Source organism: Astatotilapia calliptera, chromosome 19 (genome assembly GCF_900246225.1).
Source record: "Astatotilapia calliptera chromosome 19, fAstCal1.2, whole genome shotgun sequence".
NCBI lineage: Eukaryota > Metazoa > Chordata > Actinopteri > Cichliformes > Cichlidae > Astatotilapia > Astatotilapia calliptera.
Genome location: NC_039320.1, coordinates 12500575 through 12519637, shown reverse-complemented (window position 1 = coordinate 12519637; position 19063 = coordinate 12500575). Strand labels below are relative to the sequence as shown.

Genomic DNA, 19063 nt, shown 5'->3' with positions numbered 1-19063 from the left:
AGTTTATTGTCAATCAGTGTCAAATTCTGCAGCTGGCATTGCACACAAAGTGTGTTGGTGCACTAGCAGTGGTAGTTCAGAGGAGCCTCAGAAATACCCTGATGTCAACAGCTTTGACAAAATGGCACTATAATAAAGACAAGTTCATATTTCCCGCATGTACCTTCAGCCATATAATGTTTATAGCTTCTGCTGTATTTCCCACTGGAACTTGCTGTTAAAATGAAATTAGTCTGTCAGCTCATTTCAGTTCGTAAAACGTTGCTCTGATCCTCCTTATGCCTGCTATCATGTTGGACACATGTAAATGTTTGTTAAATTATGTGAAAGTCTGATGAAATCAGTGATCACCTAAAATGATTTCCTGCTTTACCCAATGAAAGAAGAGCAATTGTTCATTGGGTGATTTCACATTTTTAAACCGGTAACTCACAAAACTAAAGAAAAGATAACCCTTACAGAAATGCCAACAAAAATATCAGGAATTTCATTGAAACTGGGGAAAGGAAAGAAAAAAAATTGCTCCCAGATTGTCAAGTACGTCCGCTGCAGCACAAATCAAATGTGTCATGACAAGTTAATGCCATAAATAATTTACCAAAATGAAAATTATAATATGTGGTTGCTGCGTTTCAATTAGTTGCCACTGGTTCAATGTCCCAGATGGACTAACAGAGTTGCACCCACATGTTATTGAGTCAGTGCTGCTATGATTATGGTCTAACACAGTGCCAGTAAAAACATGAGAGATGCTGTTTTTCCCATGTTTCCTTACCTCGCTGTTGTGACACTATTTCTTATTTGCAAAACAAAAGACAGGAGAGCTATTAAAATGAAATGGCATGTTTTTGGAAAAAGCAGAAGCCCTTAAAAGAGACTTCTCATCTTTTCATATACCAGACTTAAAGATATACTGAGGAATCACACTGGCCATTTTAAATCAGTGGTCATTTCCCATGCCTGGTGTTTAGTGTGATGAATGTATATTATAATGCAGTAGAGCAACTGTTTTTATATATGAATCCGCTGAATTAAATTTTTAACAACTGTGAAAAAGTTTTTGCTCCTTCGAGATTGCTTTGTTTTGCATATTTGTTACACTCATCAAGCTGATTTTAATGTTAGGCAAAGAAAACTAGAGTAACTACACAATGCAGTTTTAAAATAATACTGTACGCCAGATGTAACAGGACACAAACCTTGCAAAAAGTTAAACTTCTGTCTTGTCCGTCCACAGAGTATTTTCTCAAAAGTTTTGGTGAACATCAAGATTTTTGTTTGGCATATGTAAAATTAGCCTTTGTGTTGTTTTTGGTCAGCAGTGGTTTTCTCTTTAGAACTGTCCGATGGACACCATTTTTGCCCTTTTTCTATATTATTATTGTCAGAAACAGTGACCTTAACTGAGGTAAGTAAGGCCTGCAGTTCTTTAGATGTTATTCTGGGTTTTCTTGTGACCTCCTGGATGACTCGTTGATGCAGTCTTGAGATAATTTTGGTGGGAAGGTTCACCACTGTTGGACGTTTTCTCCATTTGTGGATAATGGCTCGCACTGTGGTTTGATGGAGTCTCAAAGCCTTAGAAAAGGCTTTGTAACCCTTTCTAAGCTGTTTCCTAAGATTGCAGCATGATATGTTTTTGAGATCTTTCAGTCTTTGCCAAGTTGTTTTTAAGTGGTTTCTTGATTCACAGCTCTGGCAGTAATCAGGCCTGGGTGCGGCTAGTGATTGAAATTGAATTGAGTAAATGAAGCTATCGTTTAAAGATTGCCTTCTCTATTTACTCTGGTTATGATGATGATCTCAAACATTTAAGTGTGACAGATATGCAAAAAAATAAGAAATCAGGGAGGGCGCAAATACTTTTTCACAACACTGTACATTTAAAAAATATGATCGGATAACTAGTAGTGTCTACTGGAGGAAGAGCAAACCAGCATCTCTGTCTTTGTTCAGTGTGCCTGCTTACTCTGTTGCAACGTGTGTTGCATCGGCTGCTGTCGCTACAGTTGATTGATTAGTGAGCAGTTAGGGACAAGAACACAGGAAGGTACCAGCAACTCAATCTACTGCCTACTTTTCATGATTCACGAGTTGACTGGTTCAAACTAGTTCTGAGCAAAGTGGCCTAAAAGCAGTTATTGTTCTTTATAAATGCTTGTTTTACTCTAATGCATTCCATCCCATAAGTGATTTGGTGATTTGAGTAGTCCCTGCAATGTGGACCTGAGTTAAAACATTCTAGTTTATATGCAGTCGTAGTTTCTATAGGGGAGAAATAGAAAGAAAAATAAAAAGCAGAAATGTGTGAGTTCCAACCCAGTTAAATTTAACAAAGCAGCTTTTATACAAACCAGGCGTCAAAGAGCTGTTAAATGAAAATCAGTTATGGCATGATTTGGCTTATGTACTATGGTCTGTTTCTATAGATATTTTCCACTCTCTAATAAAGCTAAACTGCCAATGGAGCCACTCTGATTTTAATGTTTCTGTTTTCTCAAAAATGAAACGGGTAAGAAGTATTGACTGAAATAAAAGAACAATCCAGTGGTCATTTTCAACCCACTTATGAACTGCTGGTCTGTAGTAGTGTTAAATTCCTCTTTCCTAATCACAATCCAGGATGTGCGCGTAAAGCAGGATGTTGTGCTTGCATTATAGTAGTGCTGAAAGTATCATGAAAGTAGCTAACGGGGTTGTTCAGAAGGTTGCTAGATTTGTTGTTAATTACTTTTTGAAACAAATCTGCTACATTGGGACTGAGTACTAAGATACTGCACAGCGTGTGATGTTATTTATTAACCTTTATTTAACCAGGAAAATCCCATTGAGATTAAAAACCTCTTTTTCAAGGGAGACCTGGCCAAGATAGGCAGCAGCAGGTGTCTCACAGTTACAGAAATTACTCAAACACAGGCAGCAACAACACACATGCAACAATAAGGGAAAGAATACAAATAAAATAAAATAAAATTCAATAAAATTCAAATAAAAATAAATAAATAAATAAATAAATAAAAAAATCAGTTAAAATGACAATCAATCTAATTGAAACAGCTGCATGTTATGGACTTGGCCTCAAGGATTCGTAGTACAGTGATTAGGGTACTTTTACATGGTATACTGTATTGTATTATAGTATATTCTGCCATACATTTTACTTTTGTAGGTAGTAATTGTTTTAGAGATTTGGTCAATGTCTTAACAGGATTTTTTTCCTGCACACAAAGGTCTTTGCTTTCCATTATAAAGGAAAATTAAAGGAATTTGTAACCATTTTTAAACCATTATTTGCATCAAAATAAAATTTGGTCCACCTGAATTCACAGGATCTGCAATGAATGCACCAAAATCTAACACAAAATTAAAACAATAGCGGCCTGCTTTCATGTAAAGGTCTTTGAGTGCTACAGTAGAGTAGAAAAGCGCTATGTAAGAACCAGTCCATTTACCATTTACTGTGTTTATATTGTGCTACATTTCTGTTAATTAACACTTCTTTGCAGACAAATGATGTGTTTATTCACCTGACCCAAGTGCATCTCTTGGAAGCGAAATATAGTCTTTCATTCCATTCATTGTACCTGCATGATGGATGTGAATTAAACTGGAAGCACAATACTTGACAGCTGTGAGATCCCTCGCCATTTTCCCCTGTGTGCTTTTGCATACTTTGATGGTATTGCCACTTTAGAAAAACTGCATAAAGGGATAACATATCTTTAGTCTGTTATTCATATAGTTTTTTTGAATCCTTCATTACTCACTGTGTTTACTGCATGCATATCTTTGGCCAAACAGAAAGCAGTTGCGCCCTTGTGAGCTGGATGGATATGTAGACACGCTGTGCAGCAGCACGTCTAAGATGATATTGGATGAGTCACATTAGCAACCACTGCATTGTTTTTCTTGGCCTTCATGCATTATTTATACTGTAGTTTGGGGTATTTTTAAGCGGTTGAATAAGTTAGTTGCAACACAGACACAACTCTACAGCGCTCTGCCCATGAGTCATTATTGGTTAACATCACTTGTCTTAAATTCAAAGTACTTCAAAACAGCAAATGATGATCCGCTAAAAGGGACAAGGGCTTCACCTTTTCATGTGCCAGACATTTGATTCATGTTTCATACCGGCCTTTTAATGTAGTGTTACCATCCATACTACATCCAGGAAACTTCAAGCTGAAGGGTTAAGAGAACAGCAATGACTGGCACATGTGGGCATATGATCAGTCGTTGATTATGGAGTGCTTGATTAGCTTTTGCTGTGCATTCTGTTTGGTGGAGGATGTGATTTTAATAGTGTTTGATCATGCTCATTTAGTTGTAGGATTAGTGCAAGACTTTTTTCTTAGAATTCTGGAAAAGGAACAAAAAAAAAAGACATGCACAGTTTTTTTTCCAGTGGCCCTGATCCTCATCCGTAGTACCAAAGTGTGATCGTGATTAAAATTTGATTAATTGTGTGGCTCTAAACAGTTGTTAAGTAAGGTTAACACAGACTTGTTGCCTTAACTACATATTTACCTGTATCCCCCACAAAGGCCATTTTCAGCTTAAGAGGTTAATGAGATAAAGATGTGATATTTTTGTTACGATCAGAAGGATTCATTACTACGATAAATGTTTAACACTGATTGGTGACTGTGACTATTGTTTAATGTAGTTTTACATTCCCGGTTGGTCCTGGCTCAGCTTCGGCGCCTAACAAGCTCATCACTGGACCCACTTCAGTTTGCCTACCAGCCTGGCATTGGAGCGGATGATGCCGTCATTCACCTCCTACATCGTTCCCTCGCCTGGAGACCGCTGGAAGCACTGTGAGAATCATGTTCTTTGATTTCTCCAGTGCCTTCAACACCATTCTTCCCTCGGTTCTAAAGGACAAGCTGGTGAACTCTGGAGTGGACCATCACCTCACTACCTGGATCCTGGACTACCTCACCGACCGACCACAGTATGTGAGGACTCAGGGCTGTGTGTCGGACAGGGTCGTCTGCAGTACGGGGGCCCCACAGGGAACGGTTCTGGCTCCGTTCCTCTTCACCATCTACACTGCAGACTTCTCCCACAATTCCACCCAGTGCTTCCTGCAGAAGTTCTCTGATGACTCTGCAATAGTCGGCCTCATCACTGATGGGGACGACAAGGAGTACAGAGGACTGACCCAAGACTTTGTGGACTGGTGCCAGCAGAACTACCTCCAGATCAACGCCAGTAAAACCAAGGAACTGGTGGTAGACTTCCGCAGGCACAAGCATTCTCCACTGCAACCACTGAACATCCAAGGTATGGACATTGAGGCTGTGGACAGCTACAGGTACCTTGGTGTTCATCTGAACAATAGACTGGACTGGACTCATAACTCAGACGCCCTCTACAGGAAAGGGCAGAGCAGGCTGTACCTGCTGCGGAGACTCAGGTCGTTTGGAGTGGAGGGCCCACTCCTGAAGAAATTCTATGACTCTGTTGTGGCTTCTGCTATCTTTTATGGCGTGGTCTGCTGGGGTGGCAGCATCTCTGCTGGGGACAGGAAGAGACTGAACAGGGTGATCCGAAGGGCCAGCTCTGTTCTAGGATGCCCTCTGGACCCAGTGGAGGTGGTGAGTGACAGGAGAACGGCGGCTAAGCTGTCATCCCTGATGGACAACATCTCCCACCCCATGCAGCAGACTGTGACAGCACTGAGCAGCTCCTTCAGTGGGAGACTGCGGCACCCACGGTGTGGGACGGAGAGATTTCGCAGGTCTTTCCTCCCCACTGCTGTCAGACTCCATAATAAAGACTTTAACTGATCAAGCACACACATCCATACATATGCAATAATACTAAGTGCAATAATCCTTTCTGTCATCGTTGTATTTTTACTCAGTTGTATATAGTATTTGTATTTGTATTCTATTTTTGTCTTATTGTATATTTATTTTATTTTATTCTACTGTATATAGTATTTTATTCTATTCTGTACAGTTGTGTACTGTATTTATTCTTATTGTATTCTAATTTTTGCCTCATAACTTTTGCACTGTCCACTTCCTGCTGTGACAAAACAAATTTCCCAAGTGTGGGACTAATAAAGGTTATCTTATCTTATCTTATCTTATCTTAAAACATTGCCTGTCAACTGTTTGCAGTAGCAGACTTCTCCACAGAGAGGAAAAGAGAGTTGTCTCCCTACATGTTAACGGTTAGGGAGAATATGTAGAACATATTTCAGTTTAGCATTCTTGGCCATATTTTGTTTGTGGCTGTGTTTGTGTGTCAGCCTGTGTTTTTTACATAGTTCATCCCTACATTTGGCTGCTGGGAGATTTGCTGAAAACCCTTTGTAGTGAAGAATGAGAGCCACTGTGGGCTAGCTCAGATACAACAGGAGAGCACTGTGCATTGTTCTCTTGTTCTGTTAAAGTACTTCAGTGTGCATAAAGCACTAGCTAAAAGTAAAAATTTCCACGTCCTGTGCTAATTTTAACTTTATATTGTTTTTTCTCGAGGGTCTCTGATCTTGTGCCCTACAAAGTGGTAATCAGCTCAGTCAGTGCAATCCATGGGAAACTACAGTAATTTCTGCTTTATGATAATCACATCTTGTTCAAAGTGGGCTTTGAAACCTGCTCTTTGATGAATGATTCATATGCACACGAAATACCAAACTAGCAATTTCATTATAATCATACAGCTCAACATGTTAGTTGTCTGCAAGAGAGAAGCCACAAACTAATCAATGTGTCACTCAATAAGAACAACTCAGATCTTGCTTTCTGGGTGCTTTGATGATGTAACAAAATAGGAACCCTGACATCGTGGTAAAACACTCAAAGGTATTATACAGGCTAGAGCTGGAAGGATGTGAGAGGCAGGTTACATGCTGGACATGGAAATGGACTGGCACTTGTATAGTGTTTTTCTAGTCTTATTTACCACTCAAAGTGCTACAAAAACCACAAGGCACAAATCACCATGCAATCATACAGTATTTTATGCACTTTATCTACCTTCAACTAAGGCCTTTATCCATTAACCTAATGCCTTTGGACTGTGAGAGGCAGCACAGGGAGGCACAGTGGTATACATGAAGGTTCCGGTCTTGCTGTGAGGGAACAATGCTAACCAGTGCAATATCATGCTTCCCATGGTGCAGGTGGTATCCCAGGGCTAACACCGAGAGGCATACAATCTCGCACTCACACTTCTCCACCTGTGTCCAGTTCATCATTACCAGTAAACCTAACGGACTTGGGTTTGGACTGTGGGAGAAGAGTACTCTGAGGAGGAAACAGCTATCAGTCTGAGCTAAATAAAAGGCAGTTTTGATTATTTTTATTTTTTATGCCTACTATCAATACTGCAACTATGTTGACAAGGTCTTAGAGCCCATCTGTGACCACCACATGGTCAGAAGTGCACTAGCCTCCTCATGCAGAAGGACTAAGGATGCTAGTGCTTGCAGAATCAGAAACTCTCACATTTGGTAATTTCTGATTGCTTCCTCGAGACAACATCCCAGCTATCAAACTCTGGTTGAAAGGATGCCCGTAGCTTCAGTATCCATTGTGGCAGCAGAAATTGGCTTCAGCCTTAAGAATAAAATGAGATCTGATTTGAAAAGTTGTCTGTCAGCAGAACAAATGTTGCCTCTGCAGCAACCTCCCTCGGTACATTTAATTATGCTCAAGCAAGCTATCCCGTTAAGTCCACTGAGTTCACATTCGCCTGTTTAGGTACAATGGCTGTAGTGTTTTAGTGCCTCGGATGTAACTGTAGGGAAAAAAAATCTTTTATCTGCTTTTTTGGGTTTTGAGAAGTAAGCTTTAGAATTTCTGTTTATCTTTTCTCTCCATGCCCTGATAAATGAAAATTATGTTCACATTTTGATCAAGTTGTTCTTGAAATTATAACCCTGTTAAATCTGCCTTGTTACATAAAAAAATGAAAATTAGAATGGCAGATATAAATGACACTGAATTTTTATGAATAATAAAGTAAAGTAAAGGATAACCCATCATCAGGTGCTAGCCACTGCACCACTGTGCTGCGGTGCTTATGAGCAGCCAAATTAGCAGGCTAAACTACAATATTAAACCTAATGTTGTTTTACAAATTCTGCCATGCACACAGGATAATGTCATTAACATTTCTCTTAGAAGCTTCTGTTCTAAACAATTATTAATGCACTGGAACATCTCCTCACATTGGCATATTTACTCACTACTTGAGCTATACCAACAAAGAAGAAAAGCCCTCGTGGGATGTGTGAAAGAAATCATTCTCAGAATAAGGTTGAGATGTCTCTGAGTGTCACCAGATGTCTCAAATTGATGTTGAAAATCAACAGCTGGCATTTTTTTTTACTTCTTCAATGCAAAATGCTACATGTACAGTAAAATGTGCATAAAGGAAAGAGGTCTATATAATTAAACTTGTGCTTTTCATCATTAAAGTACTCATCTCATGGCCACAAACTGTTCCAGCATAGCAAATGAGAGGGGAGAACTTTTTCTCCAACTTCAGATACCACTCTGTGACTGAACAAACCATTTTCATGCATTATTTGTGAATACTGGGCTGCCTGTTCAGAGGTGTTGCTGTATGTTTGACTAGTGTAGCAAAGCTTCAAAAGAAAAAAAGGGGCTCAGTGTACAACAGCAAAATCACTTTCTTTAATGAGCATCAGGGAAGCCCAGTTGACACCTTCATTGTCATTGAGCAGCTCTTTAATCCCTGGGATAATGGTTTCACACTGAAGGCTTGTGATCCATTTCTTTGATAAAATCTTTTAAAGTTCACGTTGAGAGACAAAACAGTGCTTTACCTTACTCGCATTTCACGGTATACATGTCAAGTGAGTGGAGCATCTTCATCAGAAGGCATCCCTCTGATGGTACATCAGTGTTTGGTGTCTGGCATTGCTAGTATCTCGTCACATATTGTGAAAGCGTCTCAGCTCAATGCTAAATTTGTTACACGAACAAAGCAAGTTTTTAATGGAGATAACCTTTGATATTTCTGTAGTCACATGATCTCAGTCAGCTAGACTAAGAAAAATCTGTTAAACTGCTCAGTTTCAAATGCAGTTAGGCAAATCTTAATTATAAGATTTGCCTGTCATTATGTCAGTCGTTTCTGCTCTGCAGGTAATAATTCATGCTGCTGTTTGGCTTTCAGTAATAGCTGACGAGAGGGAGAAGTGAGTTGATTTAGATTGGATCTCTCTCCAGAGAAGAGGTTGCATTTTTGGGGGTCTTAAGGGTCGGTTTCATGGGCAGCACTTTAAGTTAATAAGCTGGATCAAACAGTTGAACCAAAATCCTTGCTTGTTTACAAGTCAGGGTTTATGCAAAAACATATTAATGTACCAGCATCTTATGACAAATGCAAAAAGCCTCTTAGAAACAACTCATCTCCCACTTAAAGCTTACAGCAAGCAGGGTGGGTGGCATTTTCACAAGAACACTTAGCTGTCTCTCCTTTTTTAACCCTGTTTAACCTTTGTCGCTCGTTGTTAGAATGAGACTTAAGCCTTAGGAAAACATGACACCTGTATTAATGTAGCTGAAACATTTGAGAATAATTAAGTGTCGCCATACTCCTGTTTAAAGACCGTTTAATTAGGGATGTAGTATTTGCCTTGCCTCTGTTGGTAGAGGTCTGTGAATGACTGTGTATACACACACAGCGTTTTGGGATTGGCGAGAAACGTGTGTGGAATTCGGTGAAGGTCTTAATGAAAGTCAGAGTGCTTAGTGGACATGAGGGCTCCTCTGATGGAAATCAATGTGGTCTTTTGTAGCAGGGAGAGCAGCCAATTCCAGGCCTCAGCTGCCTGATGTGGTGTTGGCAGACTTTGACGAACATTTAATGACGCGTCACTGGGCTGGACAGGTAATCGATTTATTTAGGCAGTAATGTATGTATCCCTAGGTAAATCTTTAATTAATGGGCAAAAAGATGAGGACAATTGTGATGCAGAAGGCCAAAGAGCATGAAATTCCAACAAGGTAGAAGGGTGGCTTTCTCATTTCCTTTTCAATTAGCTGTTAGTGCTTCATACTCCAGCTGTTTTGCATTACGTTTAGATATGTCTTTGTTTAGCTTGATCTTCTCTAGACAAGATCTTCCATGGCCAGGAGTTTAACTGCTATTGTTTTTGTTTTGCAGTTAAAAGATAGGCATAAAATCCTTTGCGCAACTTATTTCAGAGTATTAAAATTCTATATTCTTATATTCTGATGTGGAGAAAAAAAGAAGTGGCTTGATCGCCAATGCAAAAAAAAGTTGGCAACATGAACTTTCTGCTTATTAATAATCTGTGGAGGAATGTTTTAATTGGTATGTGGAAGGGGTGTGTCTGATTTATGTGTCTTCAGTGCCTGCTGGCTGGATAATAGCCTTTACTGTTCAAACTAACTTTGCTATAGTGGTGAGATGCAGAGAGCTACACAATTTTAGTGTTTAATGTTTAAATGGTCTCTTCTTGTATGTAGTAAAAGAAGAAGGGGGTTTGTGTGACAGAGGAGGATACTAGGCATAGGACGGCCTCTAAAGTGAGCAGCTGAAAGAACAAGAAGATTGTAGAAGTTCCTAATTACCAAACATTCGGACAATTGCATTGAAACTTGGGATGATTAAGACATAGTTTCACTAATCACACTTGACTGAACCACCAGCAGCACTGCCACTACGCCCAAAGACCACATTAGCCCTCTAAAACCTTGTGTGACTGACGTATTGGAATTGTCAATTTTTTCTGAGTGCAAACATTTCACAACCATGATGATTTTAGTGAAGGCCACACCAATTTGCAGGTCTGGCTGAGCCAAAGATCTACTGTCTGTATGCTTATCCTGCTTCCACTTTTCATGGGTAATTGGCTGCCTTTATGGACCCGTGCACTCCTCTGAAACAAAGGCCACAAGCGGCACATACCTCATGTACAGGACTGTTCACTCAAAACAGTTTGCTGTTCCATATGTTTCTCTACTATGTTTTAGTTCCCCATCATTAATGGATTTTGAAGGTATTTCAGAATCCCCACTTTAATCTCATTAAAACAAAAGTTAAGTTAAACGTTAAGTTAAACAAAAGTTAAGTTAAACAAAAGGTTCTGGATATTTGCAATTTTAATAGTAAAAGAAATAACATGGGTGTACACAACTAAGAGAGATGTATGTTTATGCATAGGCATGTCTCACTGACAGCTTGAGTCAAGCCTCATTGATAAATCCACTAAGCATTTAAAGGATTTTAGAGTGTGGGTGGGATAGAGTTGGATTGCTCACTGAGCTGAGATCTCTCTTCTCTGTTCTGTTCTCCAACTGTGTGCACAGCAGTTCATGTGTTTGTTATGCACCTGATTTTGTGGGTTACAAAAATAATTTTCTCTGGGAATTTGTAATAGTATTGTTACAGTCATTTTAATTTATTTTAATTGAAATGGACCAAACAGATTTATAAAACTGATATATTATTTAAAGATGTACAAAATATCATAAAAAGAGCATAGACTCACTCAGCTGCTAGACATACAGTTGTACCCTTGTTCTGACTAACGTATGAAACTTTCAGAATGCTTCAGCAAGCTCTCTTTTTTTTTTTTTACTTAATGACATTCTGTTGGAAATTGAGAGTATGACTCTGTTCATTTACAGTGAGTTCAAAATGTATTCTGACCCCTTATTTCTTATGTATGAGGTTTTATTTCACAGAGCCTTCAGCTGTAAAAGAACATTTCTGAGCTTTGCTGGTAGAAAAATTAATTGATTAATTGAACATAGTTTAGAAAGCATGCACATTTGTTCTTCATGTCTGTGTAGATCTCAATAACAATTTGGCCAAAAGATCATTTTAGAACTGACTTTATATTACAGCCAGTGTTTATTATATTATATCACTTCATTCCATCTATACCATGATGCTACTGTAGCTACTAGTTAGCTCTGGAAACAAAAATCAATTGACAGTCAATATGACGATAGCGAGGGTGAATTTATTGAGAGCAGAAATGTCTTCGCGCTTAGAAGTACAACCAAGGACTTGCTTTGACAAAAGGGCAAAGACTACATGCATAGAGGAAAAAGAGGATATATAGCCTAGGAATAGTGTTACAAGAAGGGGAAAAAGGGAAATTATGCATCTTTGGTGGCTCTGTGGATGATAAAAAGAAAGAAAAACAGAATTGCGGAAGTCAGCACCTGCTGAATTGTTTGAGGTTAAGCTGGAAGCAGAGGCATGTAATCAAAGGACACAGCGAGGAGGGAAAAAAACCAACATCTACTGCTCATAAAGCATAGGTAAGGCATTATAGCAGCTGAGTTATGTGACTGGACACGGGTGTGCCATGCACAGTTGCACAATCTTTTGAAAGAGAAAATCCCCTTTCATAAAATGGACTAGAGTGAGTCGTGGTTCTACATGCTGACTGCAATAAAGAATAAACACAGGGCATGTTTGCAAGTGAAAATTAACTTGAGCTCCACTGGAAATAAATTGTTGCCTTCTTGCAGTACAATTGTTACTGTATATTGATTTTTGAAAAGTTGTTGTTGTTGAAAGTTCAGCAATAATCATTTTCATTTCATGTTTTAAGGTATATTCATATAGTTTTGAGCGATAAACCCATACTTCAGAAGTCCTCTGCACAGTGGGGAGTCATGCTAGAAGGATCACTTAAGCATCACGTCAATTATCAGGCCTCTGTTACGTGGCTAGATAGAAGACACTTTTGAGTAAAAAGCAAATAAAAACTCACATGGAATGAACCAATAAATGCTAAAAGAACATTGAGCCCACAATGACAGCAACTTTATGTTCTGATGAGAAAGATATTGACATCTCTGATCAAAATTCTGAACACTGTGTAGTGTGAACAACAGAGTCTGTAAATCATCTCTGATCATTGTCCTTGCAATGAAGCATAGTGGTGGCAGCTACTAAACTTACAGTAATTGTTCTCTGTAGCAGAGGTGTGTTGACTAGTCAGAATTAAGGGTGAACTGCAGCCAAATACAGAGATACTTTATAGTTTACCACTCATCACTCATCAAAAAATCTAAACAATAGTCATATTAATGCAGTCTGCTTTAAATGTTAGTAGAAATCTTTCTGAGTAAGAAAACATGTTTAATATTCTCCTGGTCTCATTTTGGCTGAAGCCAACTGTAAACTGTTTAGTGCAATGAAAGTCAGCATATACAATCAATCGCTCTTTAAGGCTCATTTGAAATGACTGCAGGATTTATGCAGGGGTCTCCTTTTTAGGCAGCAGTGTATTGGTCTGTGACTTTGTAGTAATTATCCATGGACTAAGGACAAAGTGAAAGAGGGAGAGCGTACGTGTGTGTGTGTTTGTGAGTGTGATGGCATCGTTGGAAGATAGGGGGTACATAAAGTGAGAGAGAAAGTTTTTGCATCTACTTTACAGTATCATGCTTCTATTCGATCTTGCAATAATTAGTCTTTGAGTTTAGAAGGTGAAGACAGAGTCAAACAAAAGTAGACAAATCTGCCTACAGGTAATTATGCAGTCTATTGATATCCAATAACCAATTCATATGGCTCCTTGGACTTTCATACTATCACTCCAGTTCACTCTGTACCAAAACTGCAGATGCTTTGTTGACATAAAAGTGGTGAAGTTTACAATGGTTATTTATTTAGTGAAATGCCTCAGTGTACTTTATTATTGCTGCAGAAACTCCAGTAATAGTTGGTGATTCAACTATAAGATTTTCACTTTCCTTTTCAGCTTGTCTGCTAGAAAAAAAAGACTCAGCCTGTACAAACGGTTCATCAAAATACTTTTTAGTCTAAAAAGGCAAGATCATACAGCATTTACAAATTTTAATGAAGGAAGCAGACTTATGACTAAGCTGGACTAATAAAGAAAAGGGAGTGCAACGTGGATGCTAAATCAGTGCCAGAAATTAAATAAACAAAGCAATGAAGTGTATTTTACTGAATTTCTTAACATAGTCATTCTTTGCAACATGTACTCTGAAAGTAAAATGAGGATTTGCTATTTTTGCAGGTGAGCCACTGAATGGTAGGACTGCTCCTGGGATTCCTAAAGGATACTGGAGCTTCTCCTGGATAGCTGAGGACAACCTCAGTTTTCCCAGTGACTCAGTTCCTATTTCCGGTAAGTGAGGTTTTGTCAGCCCTCCTCAAACAGACCACAGATCTCTGTTCCCAGTTGTCCTCAACACCTGGCGTCAGCTTTCCCTCAGCACACAGTAAATCTCTGTCTTGTCTGCTCTCTACAAGGCACAAAATTGAGATTTTGTTGAAGATAGACACGTATTTATTCTTGAATTCACACACTCAGACACACGCATCACCTGTAAGGTGTTACATTTCTTACAGGTGAAATTACAGCAGAGATGAAATGAAACAATGCATATAAAAAGATACAGTTCTACATAAGCAGTTTAATTAAGACAGTTCAAAACCTAGAAAAAGCTGGAAAGAGTTGTTTTTTTTATTTGAGATGTGCTAATTTCAGTTGGCTGATACAATATCTTGGTTTGTTTTTTCTAAGTGTGACCTACAGATTCAAATTTTTTGCCAGTTCTTATTGTCTTTCTAACAACTATATCTTATAGCATATATGAGCAAAAGTAAACTTTTTTGTCAAAAGCACACTAGAAATAAGCTAATTCCAGACCCTGGCTGGTTAATCAGTGTGTCTCTAGTAAAAATGTACATGTAGCCAGGTTGTTTTTTGGTATAAAATAAAATGTAAAATTCTCTTCCATATAAATGTAATGGAAGAGAAATGGGACTAAAATATCTAGCATGAGTCTTTGAAGAAGGCTTAATTTTAAATAATCCATCCATAAAATGGCCAAAAAGTGTTTTTATTAATAAGTGAACTCGATGTGTAGAAATCAATTAGAACTTTGAAAAAGTTTGCTCTGAATATAAAACAGCAATGTCAAATAATGAAAATCAATTTCTTTCTCTTTGAATCCTGAAAGCAGCAAGGCGTAAAGAATTACTTTTTTTTTTCAGATTTATTTAAAATGACAAAACTGTTGAGACCTTTGAAGCTTTAATAAACATAAAAACAGATGCTGCATGTGAAATGAACTTTAAAAGACAAGTACACAGTCAAGGAGACATAGTCTTATGTACTTACAACTAAGATAGTGTATGCAATAAAACGGATATGCTTACATGGGATATTATAATGCATGGCTTTATCTATTTTTCTTTTTTGTCTTTTGATGTGGAACATGTCTTAAAAAGTCATTAGCAGCATTAAACATTCAATCTTTTCATAGACATCACTAAGCCTTAAAGCTGTGTTAGTAACAGATCTGCAGTCTGTTTAAAAAAAATAGTTTTCACAGGGCAGTTTGGACTTAAGTATACACTTACTGCCTCCATAGAACCTTAGAGGGTAAGTAATAGCCATGTGTTGATAATCACAAGAACTTCACTAACTCGTCATCAGAAAGTGTGGCCACCTGAGATGTTAAAACAATGCACTGCAAAGCAAACAATTTGCACAGGAGTGCACCAGCCAGCAAATTCACGCAAAGATCAAACCATTCTGTTTGGGATCAATTAGCATGTTAATTGTTAAAGTTTATAACAGTACCATAAGAAAAGACTAAACAAGTATGGTTCATTTGGAAGGGTAGAACGCTTCTTTCTAAAAAGAACATGACTGCATGGCTTCATTTTGCATGCTTGCATCAAAACAAATCAGAGATTTTTGGAAAAAAATGTGAGATGAGACCAAAATGGAGAGGTTTGGCATTAATCAACAAAAACACCTCTCAGCAACTGTCAGGCACAGTAGAATCAGGTGTTGTAATAGTGTGCAGAGAGCTGTGCATAAATGCAAACCTACGAACCTCAATGAACTGAAACAACGCTTCTGAAACAACGTGCCAGTTCCTCCGCAATGATGTGAAGTCCTACAGAAAACCATTCTTCAAATTGTTGAGAAGGTTGCTCTACAATCCACTTGATCACAGAGTATACTTTGTGTACTCTATACTAGTTTTAAGGCAAAAACATCTCTTTTCACATCATTGTACTTGCATATGAAGCAGTTTACTGCTTTGCTGCTGGATTGGATATACTCAGAGCTGATAATTTGAAATTAATTTCACAGACACAATTGCAATCACTATTTTGTAACTCCTGACACACATTTTAAAATCATCTCAAATATAATGTCATGTAAATCTGCTTAAGGGCCATAATTGATTAACCATTCCTTTATTTGTACATATTCTGTGTGTGAAAAAGGCTAAGAGGTTTACCCACTCCACTATTCGTTCTCAAGGATCCTTCAGGACCCTTGTTAATGACTTTAATTAGTCATGTTTTGTAAACAAGAAGAAATTAAGTGGGTTGATTTTGGCATTATGTTTAAAATTAGCTAATCATAGTTCAAAAGCAAGCTTTTAGTGGGCCAATCAAATCTGAAGAGATGGCAAGAGAGGAAGAAGAAAAGAGTCATTTTCAAGACCATGTCAATGACACTGGCCTCAAAGGTCGGTTTTCTGTGCTGAAGCCATTCTAAATGTAAAATGTTTGAATGAATAAAAACACAGTTTCTTGCAGCTGTTGTCTTAGAGCATCAGTCAAAGCTGATGCTGAGACAGCAAACCCAAAAGTGACTTTGAAAAGTGATCTAAAGATGTCAGAGTTCAGTATTACATCACTTGGTGTGAGCATCTGTGTAACCCTTTAGGCGCTTGTCGTGCATCTTTGTCACATCAACCCATTCGCATCACTCGGAGGTGACGGCTCCAGCAAGATTTTTTTTTGCCCATTTCCAGCCATCCTGGAGGGTTGGAGGTCATCCTGTAAGTGATGATTCAAACTCCCAATAGCACCAAACTGTCACCCAGCTGTTTATGAAACACATCTTTGACAGTGGATCTCTGGGACCATGCTTCAGCTGCTCGTGGCTCTGACAGTCCACAGTGAACCTGACTGAACTGGTGTCAGTTACACAACAGATTGCCATACTGTTTTTGAATCAATCAGCCTGTCATGGACACAGCCAAGTACATTTTTCTGCTATTTCATGCAATGACAGCTCTGACCTATTGTCTCTAGTATGTTAACAAGCCCAGAGAGGGTTTATTTTTATTTTTCTGTATGGTGATTAGTGAAGTGAGTTTGGCTGGAGCAGGAAGGCTTACATCTGGACAGTAAAAGCTTGATGATTACAAATGCTGATGTAGAGTAATGGTGAGCTTCAGTGAAACAAATTAAATGTTGATTGAACAGACAAGAACAAATGTACACTTTTACTAGTACTCGTTATAATGCATTGTATTCTGTCAGTATATAGGCATTCTTTCCTTCCTATTTGTTCTTTGTATTTCATTTCTTGGAGAGATTACATTTTTAAAAGCCAAAAGGAGTCATGACTCTTTGGTTCTTCTGATAAATCTCCAAGGGACTTTTAAAGATTGGCTGGTTTTATATTGTGTAACATAGCATCAGAGGGTGCTGAGAAAAGGTTTGAGAGAGGACAAGTCACAACAACATGGCACGGTGAACTTGGCTGTAGGCTGCAGCGATAGATCTCTGCTCTCCCTACAGCATCTGCTGTCCGCTGGCATTTATTACCTACCACAAAAGCCAAAAGCACAGACCGACTGGACCTACGCCACCATACTCTCCCTCTCTCGCTCTCTCTGCATCGCTGCTTCGATTAGCAGCTTTAGCTGCGAAGATACAGGGCAACTCATCTTCCTTGTTTGAATTTCAGTGCTGGTAAACTGATTTTATTGCCCCACTGTGTCAGTGATGTCAATAACGTCACAGCCCTCAGTCTTGAAGTCTTTCCTGCTTCCCATCAACATTTATGTCCTTCTTTGAAAAATGGCAGCAGGAACTGACCATAGCCATATTCTCTTTTGCTAAAACCTTCCCATATGCCGTCTTTATCACTTTAGACCTGTTCTCTTCATGGAGATGGATTGTCCTGCATCAGCTGTGCCTGCCAGCTGTAACACAGGCATTCAGATGGATGCTAGCCACTTGAGGAGTTGCTGTGCTCCACAATGGAACATCTGCCTCACTCAGCTGGTAGTGCTGTTCTTGTGTAATGAGACACAGCGCTGGAATAAAACACATTTGCAAAGGCAGAGGGTTATAAAGGATAGAACACTGGAGCAGGTGCTTAAATGTGGCTGCCTCTTGGAGTCATATCATTTAGCCTTTCCAACCCCTACTAGTTGGTGCGCTGTTTTATTTCCACAGCTATTTAAAGTGGTGAAGTGCATGGAGTTAGGCTCCTCTGAGCATTCGTTTAGGTGTAGAAGTCATTCAAACAAATTAAAAAAAAAAAAGTTCCTCCAGTGTTCATGCAAGGGATATCTAGATACATTGTAGATTCCAGGATGAGGCAAAACTATAGTTTAGTATCACATTCAAGACCCATTAGAAATTTGTTTTACTGAGGTAATACAAAAATCACATCAAATCTTTAATACCAGCTCTTAGTATCACGTTCCTCACGAGACTAAAACCTCATTAGTCTCACACACATTGTTTTCTGAACACTTTCCTCCCTCTTTTTAAGCCCAGACTCAAAACTCACCTATTCACATTAGCCTATTCCACATAAATTTTTCCATCCTGCTACTTTAATTTATTTTATTTATTTGCTCAATGTTTTATCCTTATTATTTTGTAAATGGTTATGTTTGTTGTTGTTATTGCTTGTGTACAGTGTCCTTGAGTGTTTTGGAAGGCAGTTTCTTAAATAAAATGTATTATTATTATTATTATTATTATTATTAAAGTGGATATTGTGTCTAATAGCTAGGAAGTAGTGAACCTACCAGGATGCTGTTTATATTAGAGCCAGAAAACCATTTAATATTGTGGCTGCACCTTCAGACTCATGAGAGGGAAAAGTGTCCACTTCTCACCTATTGCCTCATCTCCTGAACAAAAGTCACACAAAAACGTGCACAAACATGCTCATTTATTCTCAATATTTTTACAATTACTTTTATGTCATCAGATTAGAAATGTGACCCTCCCATATCCGGATAACTAACAAGAGCCAGCTAAACAACAT

At 38.5% G+C, this 19063-nt stretch overlaps 1 protein-coding gene across 4 annotated transcripts in view; it reads left to right on the top strand.

The window, feature by feature from the left end:
• The window catches only part of alk (ALK receptor tyrosine kinase), a 485678-nt gene that overhangs the window by 214108 nt on the left and 252507 nt on the right, over nucleotides 1–19063 (top strand). For all 4 annotated transcript variants that reach the window (XM_026152849.1, XM_026152846.1, XM_026152847.1 and 1 more), the window contains exon 2: nucleotides 14030–14140. Coding sequence is in view for 3 of the 4 variants with exons in the window: in XM_026152846.1 (XP_026008631.1) it covers nucleotides 14030–14140 (111 nt within the window). In the remaining variant the exon portion in view is untranslated. The remainder of the gene's footprint in view (nucleotides 1–14029; nucleotides 14141–19063) is intronic.